Source organism: Portunus trituberculatus, chromosome 46 (genome assembly GCF_017591435.1).
Source record: "Portunus trituberculatus isolate SZX2019 chromosome 46, ASM1759143v1, whole genome shotgun sequence".
Taxonomy (NCBI): domain Eukaryota; kingdom Metazoa; phylum Arthropoda; class Malacostraca; order Decapoda; family Portunidae; genus Portunus; species Portunus trituberculatus.
This window is the reverse complement of record NC_059300.1, coordinates 3198526-3220157: the sequence shown is the minus strand read 5'-3', so window position 1 is coordinate 3220157 and position 21632 is coordinate 3198526. Positions and strand designations below refer to the sequence as shown.

General features: G+C 34.6%; 1 protein-coding gene across 9 annotated transcripts in view; it reads left to right on the top strand.

The window, feature by feature from the left end:
• LOC123519903 (serine/threonine-protein kinase Tao-like) overlaps positions 1 to 21632 on the top strand; it is a 65560-nt gene that overhangs the window by 13868 nt on the left and 30060 nt on the right. For 4 of the 9 annotated variants that reach the window (XM_045281571.1, XM_045281575.1, XM_045281570.1 and 1 more), the window contains exons 7-12: positions 934 to 1090; positions 3201 to 3778; positions 16985 to 17146; positions 17634 to 17741; positions 17999 to 18207; positions 18389 to 18662. In XM_045281571.1, coding sequence (XP_045137506.1) covers positions 934 to 1090; positions 3201 to 3778; positions 16985 to 17146; positions 17634 to 17741; positions 17999 to 18207; positions 18389 to 18662 — 1488 coding nt within the window. The remainder of the gene's footprint in view (positions 1 to 933; positions 1091 to 3200; positions 3779 to 16984; positions 17147 to 17633; positions 17742 to 17998; positions 18208 to 18388; positions 18663 to 21632) is intronic. The other 5 variants (XM_045281577.1, XM_045281576.1, XM_045281574.1 and 2 more) reach the window with 5 other exon arrangements.

The following is a 21632-nucleotide window of genomic DNA, read 5'->3' as shown; positions in this document are numbered from 1 at the left end:
TCTTCAGAGCAAAATTAATTAATTAAAAATTAATCATCAAAATTAATCCTGCTCATCTGCCTCAGGGTTTGTATTCAACAAATGTCATAGCTAATGAGGTGGTCATAGTGAGACTAAATGGCACATTTCAGACATAAGTCCATCCATGACAGGCTCTAACCTTATGATGTAGTCATAAGTGCTAAGACAGGGTGCACTCTGTTCTAGCATTGCCAATGAGCATCATAACTCCTTGTGAGAACATGGTTATATATATCATAACAAGATCCCAACATTTTTTATTATTTATCTAATGATAAATATTAATAATGGTGACTAAATTATGTCCTTATTTTATGCAATGATGTATTACTGTAAATTACTGCTGGGAGGGATGCAATCAGTTTTCCCCAAACTCAAATAAGCCTTGCCTTGTGTGACCTGCATGTTGTGGGCTGTCTGACATAATTTTCTCCTATTTGTCATGTTTCTGTTGTTTGGATACACTGTCTAACAATTCCCAAAAGTAGTAATATCATGTCAAAATAATTTAGATCAAAGAAAATAATGTCAAGAACCTATTTCTTTCTATATATTTAAAGTTGACAGTGTGAACCTTAAGAGAGTCAGGAATTCTGTGAATTCTGACAATAACTATGTAGAATAAGACCCCAGATACCTGTCATTTGTATTGAGTAAGGGTCAGTGGCATGGCAATTTTTGTGTTAAATACAATAGTGAATACATGCTAAAAAAAGACTTTTACTGTAGATTCTTGTGGCTGGCAAATTTCATGATGATACTAATGATTATGATGCTTACATATTCCATTTCTGGAATAGGTGAGTGTTATCACAAATAATTGATACATTTGGATACTACAATACTTAGATATTTACTCGTGTACTTACTGAATGTTGCATGTTATTTTTAATTTTGCAACTTTTCCCTTAGCATGAGTTTATCTTGAGACACCGGTCAGCAACACACATCATCCTGGATCTAATCACTCGGACAAAGAAAGCAGTTCGTGAGTTTGATAACCTAAACTATCGAAAAATGAAGAAAATCCTCCTGTATGAAACAGAAAGCCAGCAGGGGGATGTAGAAGGTGAGTTCATCAGGTACTGTAGCTACATAATTAATTACCTATATATCTAATATCATGAAATGTAAACCTTTCAGTTGAAATTATAAGATTACAACACTTGATTTTGTGTCATGAATTTTCTTTTATTTCAAAACTATATTTTAAAATATTCATTTGGTTTCATTTAATTATGTATAGGATACTTAGGAAAAGTAATATTGTTGAAATTAATGATGAGAGATGAAAGAATTCTTGAAACTTATGGATGATGTAAAGTTATTAATTAATTAAGGACCAATTTGTCAGAAAAGTGCCTTTTTATTTTAATGGTATCTTGTAATTCATCCACCAAAAGGCAGCACAAGTTTGAGACATGGGTGCTTAAGTAAAGACTTAGGTAATTAGCTTTGTGTCTTGCCTAGTCTGCTTTTAATGCAGTATGTCTTATAGACTAGTGTTTATTGCTAAATGCTTCTGATTATCTTTTTTAATATTTTCCACATTAGTTCATACAAGGTGTGAAGATGACATTGCTAATTTATTATTCCTATGAGAGGATACCTTTCTTATGAAAGGTTTCCTCTCTCTCTCTCTCTCTCTCTCTCTCTCTCTCTCTCTCTCTCTCTCTCTCTCTCTCTCTCTCTCTCTCTCTCTCTCTCTCTCTCTCTCTCTCTCTCTCTCTCTCTCTCTCTCTCTCTCTCTCTCTCTCTCTCTCTCTCTCTCTCTCTCTCTCTCTCTCTCTCTCTCTCTCTCTCTCTCTCTCTCTCTCTCTCTCTCTCTCTCTCTCTCTCTCTCTCTCTCTCTCTCTCTCTCTCTCTCTCTCTCTCTCTCTCTCTCTCTCTCTCTCTTTAAGAAACAAATTCATATTTAACATTAATTCTTTTTGTATCATGTAGGTAAGTATCTAAAATATATGTATTAAATTACATGAAATAACAAATTTCTTGAAAATCAGGTAGACATTTTTCAAATTTTCAGTGAGATACATTTATCTGAATTAAAGTACCCACATCACATATGTAAAGTTACAGTGGAGGGGATTTTGCATGTGATAAAAGGCTGAATTTGAAAGGAATAAAAAACTAGATTGTTTGATCTTTCTATATTCAAATTAATTTTAATATTTGCTATGTTTATAAAGATTATCTGGTGGTTTGGCAATGCATTGGTAATATTGTGCAGTTTGAGTTGATCGTTCACATGCTCACATGCCAGTGTTTCTAATGTAGTGGAAAGGTTTTTCACTGTCCATTCTAGCTTATGCTGTGATGGACCATTGCCACAAATGCTGTTTCATGTGGTTTTCATTTACTGAGGTAGTCCCAAACCCACAGGGTCAGTCTGCTTCATCCTATCTAACTCATGTACTTCTTCAAAAGTGAAAGCATCCCTTACTTGCATAATTAAGAAAAATAACTTTCAGGATTCATTAAATAACTTAACAAATGTTTAAAAGGTATATTGTATAAAGCTCTTGTAAATGGGATAAGAATGCTTCTTTTATGAAAGTTTTATACATCTTGATTACAAATATATTTTCTCTGGCTTGGAATCTTACATATGCCCAGAGACTCATGCCACATAATGGGAATCAATGCTCCTTCTGACCTGGTTTGATGCCTTTACATAGTTGTTTTTCATTGTCATTTCACTGCAGTATAAGATTTTGTAGTTGTATAGTCTGTGGAGTCTATTACAGCATGAATTTCCACTGGCTAGTATTGACTAAGCATGGTTTAAGTAACAAAAGTTGAAAGTACACACATCAAGTTGTTTCTTGTTTGTGTAAACTTGTGGGTACTAAATTCTTAAAGCCACTCCACTTCCATGTCATTTTTTGATGGCAGATATTGGTTGTGAACTGATGTATAGACAATCACTCATGACTGACCAGAGAGGTATCCTTATTCTACTTACTAGACTGTTGTGTTCATAATTAAACAATTGAGCCTTTTATCTTAGTTTTGTGCATATAAATTGCTTTTGCTATTATCTGTTAGTCATGCAGTAACTGTTAGAATTTGGTAGATATATTTTATTCTACTGGTTCTTCACACAGTTGGCACATTCCTTGAGCTAGTTTAGCACATTGTAGGAGAACCAGTAACATTACACTTTTACTGACTCACAGACTCCACAGAGGAGGACCCGGCGGGGGGCGACAGCAGCAAGAGCAACAGCATCACATCAGAGAAGTCGGTCATATCAGCTGGGGTCAGTCAGTCGTCCCAGTCGCAGTCATCTTCCACCAACTCCCTCCACCATCACCATCTGCTTCATCAACCACCACATTCATATCAGACACCATCTCCACCCTTGCTACAGCCATCACACTCACCATACATTGCCCCTCCAGTGCCACCACATCACCATCATCCTTCACATCTTCCATCGCATTACTCACCACAGTCACCACATCATGGACTTGTATATCAGCATCAGCCTCCTTCATCACTCTCACCTTCACCTTCATCATCATCACTGCACCAAGCAGAGCTAGGTATCCCAAATAACAACCACCATCCATTAACACCCTCTTCACCACTCATTGACTCCTGTAGCATTACCTCCATTACTAGTACCAATGCAACATCCTCCACCACCCCAACCCTTCTCCTTCAGCCTCCGGGGCAGAATGCTCCCTCCACCACTACAAACAACAACGCCACCAACAACGTGTCTACTACTGTCAAGTCGCGCCGAGGAAGGGTAGGCGGCTCCTCCCCTTTGCCTTCCACCACTCACGTTGCCACCTGCTCGCTAGCTTGGACGGTGCACCACACCCCCAGATTAATTCACATGCTGAATGACACATTTAGTGCCAGACTAACCAGCTAGTCCATTGGCTGCCTGACAGTTCCTAGCTAACTAACTGTGATGATGGATTGACATGCTTTTCAGTTTGCACCCTCTCTCATAAATAACAGGAAGGGAAATCATGTTGGCTAATAATCAATGCTTTTGAAAATATGCTGGAATAGTTTGTATGCAGACAAAATTAACAATAGTGCTTTCTGTCCTCTTCTCTTTTAAGCCAAGTATTTGCAACCTTCATGAAAACTATTGATATGAATAATATTTCATGTGTTTTAAGATGAAAGGTAAAATTTAAGTGAGTTTTTTTAAACAACAGATACCCATTGATATGTTAGTGAGGCAAGCTAGCTGTAGGATTCTGCTCCATTAAAGATGAGTTCTACAAAGTCCAGATCCTTCCACTGTGCTCAAATTCTGGAAATTAATTCTTGTGTATGCAACTTGGTGTTGCATTCTCAGCAGTTGCAGTTCATTGTTTACTGGATCTGTTACTTATTTGATTGCTCATATTCTTAATTGCCATGGTTATATCAGTGTTGTTCTTTTGTTGGATGTGATGTGCTGGGCATATAGCCAGTCTAATTCAGAATGAACCAAAGCTGTGGTGGATGCAGCTTGCCACATGTTTGACATGTGTTAAGTGTAAATCATTGTGTGCAGTCATCAGTCATATTGGACATAGGGCAGTCGTCAATTATTGCATTAGATTTTTAGGAGCTTGAAACTGGCTGTCGTAGATTTACTGTGTTACTATTCAAAGAAAATGGAGTGAGTTTTGCTGCTCCTTAAAGATTCATTACATACTTGTAATGTTCTTGTTTTAGTAGGTATCCCACACAGTGTAGTCTAATGTAAGGGGGGGGTTATATTTCATTAGATAACAATGTATAGGTGTTTTATTTATTTATTTATATTTTTTTGCACCTTTATTTATTTATTTGATTATTTGTTTATTTATTTATTTATTTATTTTTTTTTGCATCCATGTCATCAGAGTATTTTGATATCTTATCTGACCTGGCAGATACTTTTCATTGTGTACATAATCTGTGACATGTCCATAGTTCTTTGTTTCATTGAACTAAGGCAGATGTCCATCATTGTACATCTAATGTGTGACAGGCATAATTGTATACCAGATAAAAAATACCTGGATCTCATTGATTCTAGATGTTGTAGTTTTGGCATAGCCAATATTTTCATATTTTTTTTTTTTTTTTTTTTTTTTGCGTTGTGAATCTCTTTAGTTTTATGTGCTGATCTTGTCACCCGTCACCAGCAGTTTGCCTTTAATTTTCTGCAAACAAACGGTCATGACGTGATTTTCTATTGGTAATGACCTTTTCTGTGGTAGCTACAGCTACTTGGGTGGGTGGATAAAGTGGGAGAGACTAGTGGCTGATTGTATTGCCCTGAGTTAAGGAATATGATATGATTGATTACTAAAGAGGGATAGATTGAACAAATTTATGTAGTGGACAAAAACCCATCTTGGTTTGGCTTTGCTAATGTACCTTATTTAAAAAAATTCCTCAACTGCTTACTTCTTTATGAAGTGGATGAATGGGACAAGTGAAATGAATAATTAATGACCCTTACACTTGTTATTTATTACAAGTAAGAAACCTGTGAAGTTATCTGAAATTAACTGGGTATGTTTTCTCAAAGTTATTTCTTTTACATTTGATAAATAGATACATGTGGTTTAATAATGACTCAATATATTTGATTTAGAAAAATAGGAGCATCTAATGTATTTGAGATCATATAGATTAAACTGTGTCAGGGATAGTTCACCATACTTTTAACATATGGCATGTGTGGTACATTTGCTCTACTGAGTTTGATTTGCCTAATGATGAGCCTGTGGAAGATGTAACAGAGACTTTGATAATAGTATGTAGTAGGTAGTGTGATCAAGCATAACAATCCCAAGAAAACTTAAATTATGATGCAATGATCTGATACACTCATCTTGGCTATCCTTCTGCAAAGGGGATGTCGACATAGTGTGTAGATACTGGAGACTGAATCATGTGGAATATTTGTAAAGTAATACAAGTCGTCAAAGCATCAGAAGTCCCCTCCCTCCCTTACATTGGCATAAAAGAAATGTTAATGATTGACAGCATTTCCCTCCCTCCTTCCCTGAACTAATAATCTCTTGTATATAGAAGTAGAGACCCTTAGAATGTTTTTTTCCTGTGGCAAGAGCATTGGAGAAACTGATGCTTACAAATTTATGTGCAATGCTTTCCATGCTATATCTAAAGATGTTCTACTGGAATGCAATAAAAGCCTTTTTGGAAGTAGTGAATTGCTGATTTAAAAAAAGAAAAAAATGATTTTGGAGCACTGCAGTTACTTGCTTCAAAAAAATCATTTTAAATGTAAAATGTTAAATACTGTGAATGCTGTTATATGGATAGACTCATGTGTTTGAGTTTTCTCACTAACATGCTTTGGTTGCTGTTAGCTGCACTCATTTTGTTTGTATGATGGGCTTAATTGTTGCTTCTTGTGAATGCCCAGTTCTGGATAAGCATATGAGTAGAAGGTGGCTGGAGGCAAATAGGGGAGTGGAGTTTAGGGTATTAGGCCAATTCAATGGATGTACAGCACAATCATTGAGGAATTACATATTGACTAATTTCTCTATATATATATATATATATATATATATATATATATATATATATATATATATATATATATATATATATATACATACATACAGTAATACTCCGCTTAATGAACAGGATAGGGGTTGTCAAAGCTGTTCGTAGAGCAGAAATTTGTTAAGCGGACATAATTTTTCCATAGGAAATAATGGAAATGGGGGGATGCGTTCTGGGCTGGTCCCCAACATACCACATGGGTTAAAAAAAAAAATATATATATATATTTCTATTAGCTTTTTACAAGCCTTGCCCTCGAGAAAGAATTGTTTTGTAATGCATAAAGTGAAATCTTACATGGAATACCAAAAAATAAAGCAGAGATGACGAGATCAGCCACAGACGGCGGAGACTTCGGCGACTTGGCTGCTTCTTCTTGTGACATTTTTAGCTTGGCGTGTTGTCTTTCACCACGATATTAAATTTGTTTCCACTCCTCTATTGCCTGCTGTAATGGATATCATATCTTAGTATTCATATACGCTCATGCCATGAGGATAACCTGGACTCCGTGCCAGTGAGTGATAGTGAATTACTAATGAAATACTGCAGTATTTCATTAGTAATTCACTATCTTCATGGCATGAGCGTATATGAATACTAAGATATGATTACCATTATAGCAGGCAATAGAGGAGTGGAAACAAATTTAATATCGTGGTGAAAGACAACAAGCCAAGCTAAAATGATCACAAGAAGAAGAAGAAGCGGCCAAGTCGCCAGAGTCTCCGCCGTCTGTGGCCAATTTCATCATCTCTGCTTTATTTTTTGGTATTCCATGTAAGATTTCACTTTATGCATTACAAAACAATCCTTTCTTGGGGTCAAGGTTTGTAAAAAGCTAATAGAAATGTTGTTTTGTGAACATGTATTCATATATAAGACAGTAACACCACCTCCAGAGGTGGTGTTCCCAGCAACATCAGAGCAACCTCGTCACCGTCCCTCCAAGCGTTCATAGAAGCCATTTCGCGGCAGGAGGTTGCTCTGAGGTTGTTAAAGAATCTTGGATCCAGCTCCAGGAGCACTAGAGACAGAGGCGGGGAGCCAGACAATCACAGCGAAGCTGCCGCATTTGGTCCCTCACCCGGCAAATTCAAACCCAGAAAATTCGCTAAAACGGATGTGGTTGTACGTTATGCGGACTCTTTGGTCTAACTTTATATAGTACGTTAAACAGGAAATTCGTTAGACGAACGTTCGTTAAGCGGAGTATTACTGTATATATATATATATATATATATATATATATATATATATATATATATATATATATATATATATATATATACATATATAAAGAATGGTTGTTTGTTATAACAGGCTTTTGATTTTATAGCATATATTATTTCATAAGTTTGGTGTGATGCAAGAAAGATCTACATGGTGAAAACAATTAGAAATTGTCATCGCTGTGAACATGCTGTTAGGTGGAGATTCTTAAATTCCACTGATGATTTAGAGGTATATAGGCTAATTGCTTGGCAGATTCTTCAATTCAGGTGTCCTTATTAGAATCCTTTAATTTTTTTGGTTTTACCTTACATACTCAGCTTAATTCAGATTTGATTCCTCAGGTTCTGGCTAAGGCCCCATCCACACAGTCAAGCTTATTCTGCAAACTTTACCTCTTTGTGGGATTATCCTAGTGTATGTATTTATGTTGCTGTTCAGACAACTTTGGTTCAATACTGAGAGTCTGGCAGTGACTTAATCAGAAGCAAGTGGGGGTAATGCAGTCTGTATGACAATGTCGATTAGAGAACACACAAGAAGAAAATTTAACTTTAGTAAGGTATCTTTAAGAAGATTGTTGTCAATACAACTCTGTGAATTTTAGAGTTAATTCTTGTGAACAGTGTTCCTTTGACATGTCTGCTGGTTAAGGGTGGGAAATGATAATTGGTAGCTTGTGGTTAATGTGAGAAATGTAAATTTGTGTGTCTGACACCATTATTCTGTACCCACCACAACAAGCAAAGCTTCAATAGATTGTTAAACTTTATGGAAAACCTATGCGAGCCTTTGCTTGCTTCTCCATTTCTGACATTGCACCAATCAAAGTTTGTTGAGCAAAGCTTGATTGTAGGGATGGAACTCTAAGAAATCTCAAAAGCCATTCCCACAATAATTCCATGGACACCATAAAAAAAAAAGGCTGTAACACACCTTGAAGAGAGATCATTTGATATAGATATAGTGACAAGTGAAATGAGAATTATTCAGTGACTGGTGGTGCACTATGGAAATTGTGATACTCAACAATGCCTCTAATAGTGCCAGAGACTAACACTGATAAAAGCTGACCTCAGGCTGTCCACCCAGACAAATTATATGTTGTAGCCTGAAGAATCCCTCATACGTACAGCCTAGGAATAATTTCGTCATAACTTTCAGTTTCTACTCCACTATGTCCTTTAGTGTGTTAAAGTATTACTCGGTTTTGAATTGCACTTTGACAGCATGGGTTTTGTGAGTCTAAGTGAGCCAAATTGCTTTGTATCTTGTGAAATGTTTTGTTGTGATATCATTCCCACATTCCTGAGGAATTTTCAAGAAGTCATCATGACAGGTTGATGGTAGACCAAATTGTTATGAAGGAGAGAAAAGAGAGTGAGAGAGAAAATACAAATCTTCACAAAATTATTATAGTCCGTGTTCTCTCCTGGCTTTCAATAGAACATGTATGATATCTTGACTCCCCTCAGTGACTATTACCATGATTTACAAGCCCCCCAAAAATATAACATTTGACATTTTATGGTAAAATTATGGTAAAAACTATATTAAATCCTGAACTTAATTGAATAGATAATTTGTTTAGGAAATAATTGTAGTATTACTTAATTACTTGTTCAACTCCATTTAATTTGTCACCAGAATTTTATTTATTTTTTTATTTATTTATTTATTTATATTTATTTATTTATTTATTTATTTTATTATTATTTTTTTATATATATATGATATGCAACTACTGCATGTGTGCATAAAGGGGCATTAAAGCACAGACTCAGTGATTGTAAGATGGGAGACTATAGGATATGGAAAAGAGGGAGTTGAACTGAAAGAGGGAATACTGCTGAACAAGAATGCGTATATTGTTTTTGAGATTTTCTAGAATAGTTTAGGTGTTTATTTGCATTTCTATCAACGGTAAGGCTATATCTGATAAAAACAGATGATGTTCATTGCAATATTGCACTGCTCACAATGGCTCTGCTATGATTGGAATGTTTCTTGGAAATCTTGTTCTTGATGTGTATAAAACACAGTTTGCAATTAGCTCTAGACAGAACCAATTCTTTGAACAGAAAAGTTAGGAAGTAGCAATCAACTCTGTGTGTTTCCAGCGCATAGTGAGCAAGCATGACATGGTGGGATCAGGCTACTGTCAATAAATTTGACAGCAACACACAGCATGTTCATATTGGATGTGAGGATTGCATGAATCTTTTCAAGCGACATATCAGTAATTTCATTGATAGTTGTTCCATAATTGAACACCTTAATCTTTTTAGGCTGTGGCATTGGATTTTGTTTTAGTTTTGTCTTATCCTCTTGTCATCCATCTGTGATGTCTGAATATCTTGAAGCTGGGTGACCCACTACTTTAGTCCACTATTCTGCTTCTTGTAGAGTCTAAATGGTAGTGGAGTAGTGGGAAGGGTTTCTATAATCGAAAAGTAACATAGTAACAGATATTAGACTAAAAAAAATTCAAAACTACTACCACTACTGATCTTTTTTTGTATTTTTAACATATCACAATAAATCTGGTAATTTGGGTGTAATATACAGATAAATAGTTTACCTTGAAACTTATTAAAAACAGTGAATCACTTGGGTTTGATAGCACTTTATAATAAAAAGTAGTGTGATGATTTTGCTATTTTGAAAAGGTAGTGCTACTCACTTTAGGTCTGTAGACCTTCTGTGATATATTGAAGATTTCCAACTGAAAATTTTATGCTTGTTTTCTGTAACTTGAGATGTACAGTGTCATGAGAAGAGACTTTTTTGCATTTATTTATTTATTATTATTATTATTATTATTATTATTATTATTATTATTATTATTATTATTATTATTATTATTTATTTATTTATTTATTTATTTATTTATTTATTTATTTATTTATTTACTTTTTCATAAGCATAATATTGATGACATATGTCAGCAGTTACTCTGACAAGCCAAAAATACTGTGCCCATGCTGCATGTACATGACAATCTTGCATTGTTTCTTTGGTACAGGGACATTCTTAGCTTTTTTTTATTATAATTCTTGGATCTGCATTATCTAAATTATTGGGTTATGAGACCTTTCTTACTTTTAGGTTGGGGAATAAGAAAAAATTAGCTTGTCAGTTTGTGCTCCTCACTCCACTTGAAGCCCACCTGGCTTGAGCTATGAACTTGAATTCTTGTATTGAAACCCAAATAAAATTTGAAGACATGCTTGCCACCTGCAATTGTCTGTTAGATTATTATATTACAAAGATGCATTGCATCAGAACATTTCGGTAGTGAGATACCTCATTTACAGCCAATCCTGTCGTTAGAGGATAAAAAAGTACATATTAGCTGGATCACTTTAGGTGATCCAGCTAATATCAGAAATGTTAAATTTCACTGGTTATTATCTTGTGTTATGTTACCATAGCCAGCAGTTTCAGCAACAGTTACCATCCACTATGCTTTGCTAAGACTTGCAGTAGTTATCATTTACATATATAAATGAGATGATGTGTCTTTGATAGGTTGCCACCACATGTATTGATGGCCACTATTTGAATCATTAAATGGTACAATTATTAATCTAAAGTTTGGTTTGGATGGTGTCTGTTGCACAGGAAATGATAGCAGGCTCCAGTTGCCTTGTACACAGCTGGTGTATGGTGTCATTGTTCACATGAAGAACTGGCAGCAGAAATTGATAACAGAATTGACACTGGGCACTCCACTTACATAATATGCGTATTCCATAAAGATATACAGTCTTATATTGTCAAAATCTTTGGATAATTTAATATTTGGTGAGTAATTTCTCACAAAAGTGCATCTTTCTGAACCATAGTTGATGCTAAAGTAATACTTTTTAGTGTGTGTAACTGATACTCAAATTCATTTCTAGGCAATTGTTCTTTGTATTTTGTAAAAAGTGTTTGTATGTGTAGCTGTGTACCTGTCTTATGGTATTTGTGATTGTTGTTTTTGTAACAATCATCATGATTTATTGTTGTTATACCACCACCACCACTATTGTCACCATCATCATCATTATATTCATCTTCATCACCATTGTCATGCCTATTTTCATTACACAGGCATAGGCATCACTGCCAAGAACTATCAGGAAACAGGATCATTTCCACCAGATAAACTAGTTAATGCTTGCATTACTATCACTTCTGTCAAGATCACCTTATTTTCTATCATTGATATTAATTTGTTCTTAGATATAATTTGCTTTCCTTGTATATGTCATATGGCTTCCAGAAAGAAGAGAAGTAAAATATTAGAATACTATTTGAATTGTGAATTATAGAAATAGTCTATATATGTCTTCTTGACAGACTTTAAAGTTAGAGTGGAATTCCCATTGTCTCAGAATTTGAATCTAGATGATCTCTGGATGCTGCTACATTTCAAATTTCAGAGTCACTATCAGTTAACCTCTTCAAATCACATATGTACCTGTATACTTAGTTATGTTGGTGTGCACCTCTTCCAAATGTATCATCCTGACCTTTTTGTACGATAATTTTTCACCATGAGGATCTTTCAATTGGTCTCATGTATAGAGTTAGATATTTGAATAATTCCAAAAAATTGAGGCAACCTATTCTTTAGTTTTAGCTCAGTTTATATAATGAGCATTGAGCTATACTCCATATGAAAGCTTTGGAAATTCAGAATAGTATATGAATAAATAAAAAGATGTGTATGTGTGATAATTAGTGAAGATTTCACTATGAATACTTATATCAGTACTATCTCTTTTACTTATTGATATTGGTTATATAGATACATTCTTCAGAGTTAATGCCTAAAGTCCGTTCATCCAAAGAATCCAGGCCGAAACTGCTAGTTCGGTTGGCAGCCCTGCCCACCCCCGCCGCCACTAAACCTTCCCGACACTTAAATTTTCTTCAAGTACATTTATTTTTCTTCACTTAACTCAATAGATATACAAGTTTATAGCTTGAAGAAAAATAAATGTACTTGAAGAAAATTTAAGTGTCAGGAAGGTTTAGTGGCAGTGGGTGTGGGCAGGGCTGCCAACTGAACTAGCAGTTTCGGCCTAGATTCTTTGGATGAACGGACTATAGTTTGCATAAACAAATAGCATTTATAATATAGCTCTACTAATTGTGTGTATGTGTATATGTGTGCCACTGATGATGTGATATCTACTATAGATGGGAAAGGCATGGAATGAGAAGGGTGTAGACATGGAGGGGAGACAAATTTGGGGAAGAGGAGGGAGAGGGAGAGGATAAGGTGAACAAAGAAGACACCAGGGAGGAGAGAATTGTGGGAGGAAGATACATGTGGTGAAGGAGAGGGACCAAAGAGGGGAGAACTGGCTAGGACTGTTGACTTGACCAATCAAAATTCCTCATTCTGGATAGTGAGTAAGGCATAGTGTTATTGATTTTCATGATTGGTTGGTGTGTGTAGCGATAGAACTTCAATGACAATATACAGAGTTTCCTAGTAGAGATGACTCATAATGCGGAATTGCATGGTAACTAATAGAATTAATGTAACGAATTCTGACATAGGTGTCACTGTATGCCTCACTGGTAGTTCATATAACCAATGTCACCATTACTGTAGTGAAGAGGTTAAGGTAACAATTTTTTTTAACAGATATTTGGAGAAAGGAGGGAGGAAAAGAAGCTAAAAGCACCTTTGTGTTCTGTCATGGGTATAGCATATATTTTCCCAAATAGTGTCTATAAGGAGAGGATTTACTTCAGGTGTAGAACAGTTTTGGAATAGGAACACAGTATGTTGATTTGGTTGCTAGCAAGATTGATTTTCAGTGACCTGAGTATTATCACATTTTGTGAGTGATCTCTAGTTATGGCTGGGCTTCTCATAGTTACAAGGCATTTTGATGCTTTATATTGTTTCTGTTACTCATTATTTAATTCTACATAGAAAGTGTCAATATATATATATATATATATATATATATATATATATATATATATATATATATATATATATATATATATATATATTTTTTTTTTTTTTTTTTTTTTTTTTTTTTTTTACGAATCCAGTTATTTTCATACAAACGTAGGGTATTATCTTAGATGAGCCAAAAGAAATTCAGATGAAGGAAGTAAAAGATACAGTAAGTGTGGCAACCCATGAGAACTTTATGAAATGTCAAGAATGACAGTGGTATCTTTATTCATCTTCATTTTCATTCATTTCATGTCTTTCCCTTGTTTGTCATGTTTCATTACTTTTATCTTTTATATTCTTTAATTTTTCACCATAATGGGAAATATACTGCTTTATATGATTAGTAGAGAATTAAGTATTACTGTTTCATTTGAAAAGTTGTGTTTGAGGAAAATATTTCAGATAGTCTTAGGTGCATAAAGCATCATTACGCATTGATGGAATTGTAAAGATTTTGCAAAATTAAGGCAAAATAACAATTGATTGGATATGTATTATATGAAACTTACATTTTGAAAGAAATTTTGATATTGGGCATGGATAACTCATTACACACTAAATGAAAAAGAAGACAAGATTGATGCACTAATTATAAAAGATCATTTTTAAGCATCCTGATAGGTATATGTTTAATCTGAATTTTTAGGATTAATGAAAATAATAGCTGGTAGCATATCTACCTATGATTCTTATATGTTGTTAGTTATGGATGGCAGTCAGTATAACAGAGTTTCAAATGAATACTCACAGCATTAACAGTGAAAGTGCAAAAAAATTGTGTGCATGCATGAGATTAGTAGATATCAACTACCCAGGAAAATGTGTCTGCATCTCTAATTTTTTTTTAAAGCATCATGTTCTTCAGATGATTGGTTACTGGGTTTGAGTGAGGAGATTTTGGCTGTGTAAACACATGCAGAAAGGGAATGCAATAGTGACATCGGTGTTCACTATGGATAAATCTGTGCAGAAAAGCAGTACAGTAATATTTTTAGCAATGGGGCTGTTTGTTGCATATCAGTGCATGCATAAAAGAGGGATTTAGGATTACTGCAAAGTTGCTATAATTTTTGTGTAGATATTAACACTTGTGGAATTGGAATATAGATTATTTTTGACCACTTGGAAGTATTTGTGCTGCAAAGTTGCTGCAAATTCTTTATAATGTTTACAAATTGAAAAGATTTTACACATAATACAGTAATTGTAAAATAGATATATTGAAAATCTGGCTTTTGATGTGGCTACTTATTTCGATCTCCTTGCTTTTCTACCATCCATACTCACTGGGTTAGACCATGATGAGTAGAACAAGATAATTAGAAAAAATGGGTTGAGAGACATTTGAAATAAGAATACATAGTTGGCATTGTCATACGGCAAAAGTTCATGTTTGGTTATTATCACTTGAGGATCAGTACAAATTCTGCTTCATGGCAGCAATGTTATTTACTCAGTTTGAATGAAGCAACATTAATGAATGCTCTTAATATTTTATATATATTTAAACTTGCATTTTACAGTAATGCTTTGTTTGCCTTTATATATATATATATATATATATATATATATATATATATATATATATATATATATATATATATATATATATATATAAAAGTTATGCAGCCTCATAATTCTTCCTCCTTACACATCATTGATAGATACATAGTTTTAGTTAACCTTTGCTCTACATTTTTATCCTTTTCCAGAGTTGATTTTTTTTTAGAATTAGTGTTAATGGAAGCTAGTCTATTATGGTGCATAGTTATGAATAACATCTCTATGTCAGTGATTTAATTCTCTTTAAGGTTGTGATTAATTGACTGTTGGACATGATTGGTTTCTTTTAATAATATGTGCAGTTTCATAAGATGAACAAATACTTAAGGAGTTATTGGTGGAACATATTTAGGGTTTAGGAAGAGGAAAAGGAATCATAAGTTAAAAGCTGTTATTGAATATAAATAAGCAGTCAGTCACTTATAGTGCTTAACAGGATTTGTAAAGCATATAACAAGACTTTAGTGGACTAGATAATGAAGTTGTGGTTTGTGAGGAAGTAAAGTAAAGCAGTCTGATAACATAAGTTAGGTGATCCATTTGATGATGTGGGTGATGTGGATGCTTGGCTGGTGTTGACCTGTGCATTAGAGGTAGATGCATGTACTATTACTGGTTTCATCAATGATATCAATATACTCATACTGTCTTATTATTGAGGTACTGGGATTTTCTTTTTTTCCTCATTTGTTGTAATTGATGGCTTCTCTAGTGAAGCTTATTGCTGTTGGGGGAAGGAAAGAATTTCATTGTTGCTATATACACCACCATCACCACCCATTGGCTCAGATGTTAGACTTGGCAGAATTTTTCCATCATGTGCATCTAACCCCAACTTTTTTTTTTTTTTTTTTTTTTTTAACCATCACTTGGGATCTTAATGGTGAAATTTTGAGAATTGGTATTGACATGGAGATTGATAAATGGCATTCTACATCTCATCATGACATTTCATCCTTTTCATACAACACACTAGGCAGATATGCCACCTCACCATGTACATACAGCTTCTACTTAGCCTTGTGCCACTTCACTCTATTGCTATTATTAGTAGGTGCTGTAGTAAACACACAAAATTGTATGGGTTGAACTAAGATTTTTGTGCTTGAAATTTGTAAAGGGATGATTATAAGTTAAATTTAAACTTTGTTCTTGGTGACAGTGTAACTATGCCATGCTTATAATTTTTCAAATTATTTGCAACTGTTTCTTTGGTACCTATTGATTAAGAAAATGGAAATGGAACTGCATATTGCATGTTTTACTCTATTGAAATCCTTTTTGTGGTTCATAAAAGAAAAAAAGATGTGCCAAAGACTGTAATATAGTGCCACACAAAGATATAAAACTGATAAAGATGAATCTCTCTCTCTCTCTCTCTCTCTCTCTCTCTCTCTCTCTCTCTCTCTCTCTCTCTCTTCTTTCTTTCTTCTCTTTCTTTCTTTCTTTCTTTCTTTCTTTCTTTCTTTCTTTCTCTCTCTCTCTCTCTCTCTCTCTCTCTCTCTCTCTCTCTCTCTCTCTCTCTCTCTCTCTCTCTCTCTCTCTCTCTCTCCTGTTTTGTGATGTAAATTTAAGGACATTTTTCACATGGCATCTTTTATAACATTATGAATTGTGTCAGTAAAAGTAAACTATATTATTTGACTGCAGCCTTGTGGAAACCCTGGAGAAGCAAGCACCAGCAATTTTGCCACAATCAAGACTACGTCCATTGTCAGCAGGCAGCAGAAGGAACATCTCCAAGAGGACATGCATGCAGCTTTGTCGGGATACAAACGCATGCGTCAGGAGCACCAGCGGGCACTTGTCAAGGTAATTTAGTTAAGAGATTTCCTCCAAGTTCTTTATATCACTTACATACTTTTCAAGTTTACAGATATATCATGAATAACAATGGAACTGCCAGTTAGTATTATGAAGTTATTTACATTTTACAGTCACTGTTGATTATTCCTATGAATGCTTTGTCTAGGGCAAAGTTGTCCTAAGTAATAAAAGTATGATCATAAGAAAGAAGAATATCACAGAAGGCAGTGAGTGGACTGATGAACCAGCTGCAGTATTAGTTGTCAGTTAGACTTGCTGTTTTTTTTTTTTTTTTTTTTTTTTTTATATATATATATTTTATTTTTTTATTTATTTATTTATTTGTTGTTTTGCAGTTTTGTTGCCTTTGGCAACAAAACTGCCTCCTACCTTAAACAGAAGAAATCCAATCAATACCTAGATTAATAAAATAAATGTTTCTTACTTTGTCTCCCACTCAAACCACATTTAGAATTTTATTGTTTTTTCTCAGCTTGAAGAGAGGTGCCGTGTTGATATGGAGAACCACAAGCATGTACTGGATAAGGAATATGAAGCTTTACTCACTCAATTCAGCAAAGAACTGGAAAAATTGCGACAAGTGAGTATGCCGTGTAATTATTTAGTGGTTAACAATATGCTGTTGCATTCTGCTTCCATTCTCAGCAATATGATGTTTAATGAGTAATTGGTACTGATTATTATTATTTTTATTTTCATCATTATTATTATTATTATTATTATTATTATTATTATTATTATTATTATTATTATTATTATTACTATAATTACGTTTTTATAATATGGATCTCATGTTTGTATCATGGTTAATTTTTTGCAAATCATTTAACTTTCCAGAAGCATGAAAAAGAGCAAGAAAAGAAACGAGAAACATGTTCAGTAGCAGAGAAAAACCTTCATAAAGAAATTAGTAATAGACATTCTAATGCGCACAAGCAATTCCTGTCACAGTACAAGAAACAGTACAAGGAAAACATAGAAAAATGGAAGAAGGAGCTCTCACAAGATCCTAATACTCCTAAAAAACAGAGAGAATCTCTGCTTCAGTATGTATCATATAAGTTTTATTGTTTTTGTTCCATGAACAAAAATGTTTCTTCACTGACAGTATAGTTCTTAAAAGTGTTAGTGGATCATATTAGTGCAGGGAATGTTTATCATATGACTCAAATCTCTTGGTTATCTTAGTTATTAATATCTAAACTCATGTGTGCATTTTCATTAAAGGTCCCAAAAAGAATATCTGAAAGCCTCAGAGCGACAGGAAGAGCAAAAACTATTTCAGCAACAAGATGAATACCTCCAGTTAGAAATGAGGAAATTCCGTCGAAGAGGGCTACTGGCATACTACCTAAAAGAGCAGTCTCTACTTAAGGAAGAACTCACCAAGAGAGAGCAGCAGTTGGAAGCAGCTCATTCAATGCTATTGAGGCATCATCAGCAGACACAAGATCTAGAGTACAGGCAGCAGAGGACTATACATGCTTTGAAGGAAGAACAAGTATGTTGTGTAAAAACAAATTTGTCATTTTTTGTGGTTGATCATTATTTAATTTTGTGAATAAGAATACATTGCAAAACAATTTAAGTAGTCTTTTTGTTAGAATATGATGCTATATTAAGTAAATTAACGTAACATGGGTCATATTTCACTTCTGGTAAGTCCAATTGGCTTGAAAACTTTAGTATGTTGTTTTTGGGTGTACATGTAGGTTTTCCTCTAAATTTCATCAAGTTTGGGTGTATAATATTGGAGATACAAACAATTTTTTTTTTTCCACAGACTTTATTTTTCAGTTAATTGCTTTAAAAAATTACCATTGAAGCTTTGTACACATATGCAACTTTTGTTGGAAATATTTATTTATATATATTTTTTTCTAAGGAAATTTTATTTATTTATTTATTTTTTTTTTTTCAGTTTCCTGTATCTCTTTTTCTATTGACTTTATAAAAATCTAAATCCAGCAAAAAGTTGCATTTGAGTTGTACTTTAAAATGATACTAAACAAAAGTGGATCAGAATTTATACTGATTTAGAGAAAATTTTTGAAGTGTAAAAAACCCACATATGATTGTGTATAGAATGGTGACTTCCTGGAGCATGATAGGATGATAATGCATCAGATCCCCACTTCTCTAGAGATTATTATTCACTTGTAAGGGTGTGGCAAGGCACCATTAGCACTGTCGTGGCAGTTCGCTATATTACAACTGATCTGGACATCTCTTAGTCTTGAGTGTTGAGGTGAGACAGGGACACTGTGAAAGTTATTTATTACTTGTCTGGTTCAACTTCATATATCTGTGTCAAAATAATCTTTTGTAGTGGTGTTGTCAAGCTTTGTTTTGAGTTGTATGATGATAATAGGCTTGTGATGGTAAAGGTAGTCATGAAATGAGTGTTTAGGTATCTTACAACATGTTTGAAGCCAGACAAGCCACTGTTTGGTGGTGGGGTGAGGCAGCTTGTTGTCAGGCGAGGCGAGGCAAGGTGGGAGTCAGGGTGGCCCACATACAGTAATACTTTGAAATACAAACGCTCCAACATATGATTATTTTTGATATTTCATATAATTTACGCCTTGAAATACGAAGATATTTTTAAGATACGAATAGCCATCGGTAGGTAGCGCAGCGATCGCTCAGCTACCCGTGTCCACCTGAATATTCAGCCCACGTGTATCGTTGTTCATCCTTAGTGCATGTATGTGTCTGTGCTCCTCAGCTGTGTGTATTTTTTCTTAAGTTATGTGAACTCAAGACTCAACAGATGTCAACTCAAGGATCATGGGTCCCAAAAGTAAAAGTTTGGCAAGAAACACACAAAATAGCCTGTATTCACATACTGATTACACTTAGAAATTCAATAAACGAGCAAGTACAAATGGTGTTCTGCCCACAAGCAACTCTTCATCTTTGCAATGCAAAAAACCAGAAGTCTCTAGATGTCATGGTTACCAAAATATCACAGGTTGAATGAGATGGTATCATTGGTGTACATGGCCTTGCATCTGATCGGGTTCAGTGGCCTTGGCTAGAGCGTTAGAAAATGGGCCCCTTGTATCCCCTCTCTCTCTCTCACTCTCTCTCTCTCTCTCTCTCTCTCTCTCTCTCTCTCTCTCTCTCTCTCTCTCTCTCTCTCTCTCTCTCTCTCTCTCTCTCTCTCTCTCTCTCTCTCTCTCTCTCTCCTGTAGCATGTTCCGAGACCACTCATTCAAAAGTTGTCTCACCGCAACATGGCGAGAGACCCAAGGTATAGAAGTAAGGCGTGTGGGAGAGGTGGCGAAATCAGACACCGTGAAATCACTGTCGCTCCCACCATCCATCGTTGGTGACACAGTGACATAGAGCATATGTTTACTCCTGATGAGTGTTGCCAGCTCATAAGCAAAGAAGACGGAAAGAAAATAGCCAAAATATAGCCGTTAATAGCCTAAACGTGTATCGATGTGCCCTGAGTCTTGCGTGATGAATGTCTATTGATGTGTCCTGAGTTTTGTGGGTTAAGTTGTTATTTTGGGCAATATAGTACATTTATATCATGCATACAATAAACATTGCATTTATCTTATATTAAATCTATATTTGGTTGGTATTTAAAGCATGTTAATTTTTGCTAGGGGTAAATTTGTCACAAGAACAAATTAATTCTATTTCCATTAATTTTTATGGGAAAAATTTATTTGATATACAATTTTTTTTTTATACAATGATCGTCATGGAATGAATTAAATTTGTATGTTGAGGTGCCACTGCATAGTGAAGATGATACGTATGTGAAATGTAGCTGACCACAGCTCTCAGTGACAGCTGTGTTTTTTTCTCATTGTCTTGGCTACTTTATTACTGCTTATTGAAGTTTCTGATTCTAAATCTCATCAATGCATGCCTGTAAGAATGTTATTATTGAAAAAGTACAGAGCTATAACGTGACAACCTCCCCTCACCATGTCTCACCAAACACTGAGGCAGCAAAGGAATGCATCTCACTCCCTCTCTCTGGTGATGGTAAAGATGCCAGAGGGTGAAATTTATCAAGAGAAAAATATTCATATGAAATCTTTTACCTTGAAACAAGCATTGAGTGATACATAATATTTTTCCTTGTGACTCGGGCAATGACGTACGAGTGTGGGATATTTAAAAATGGCTTCCTGGGAGAAATGACATTTAATTTTCACAATTAAACATCATAGAACAATAATTTATGGTCTCAAGCACTGGATGAGTGAAAATTATTCAAAAGTTAAATAAAAAAAAAAATCCCAAAAAATCCTATTTCACTGTACCCCTTAATTAAGTAAATTAAAAGGGAGTGATCAACCAGCAATTATGGAATGTTTTAGCACTATGAATTTTATATAAGAAATATCTTAGTAAAGATGTGAAGTTAACCCCTTCCTCGGCAGAAACGAGTATACTCATTTTCACTAAATGTTCCGTTTTCAGTCGTCGGCAAGTATACTCG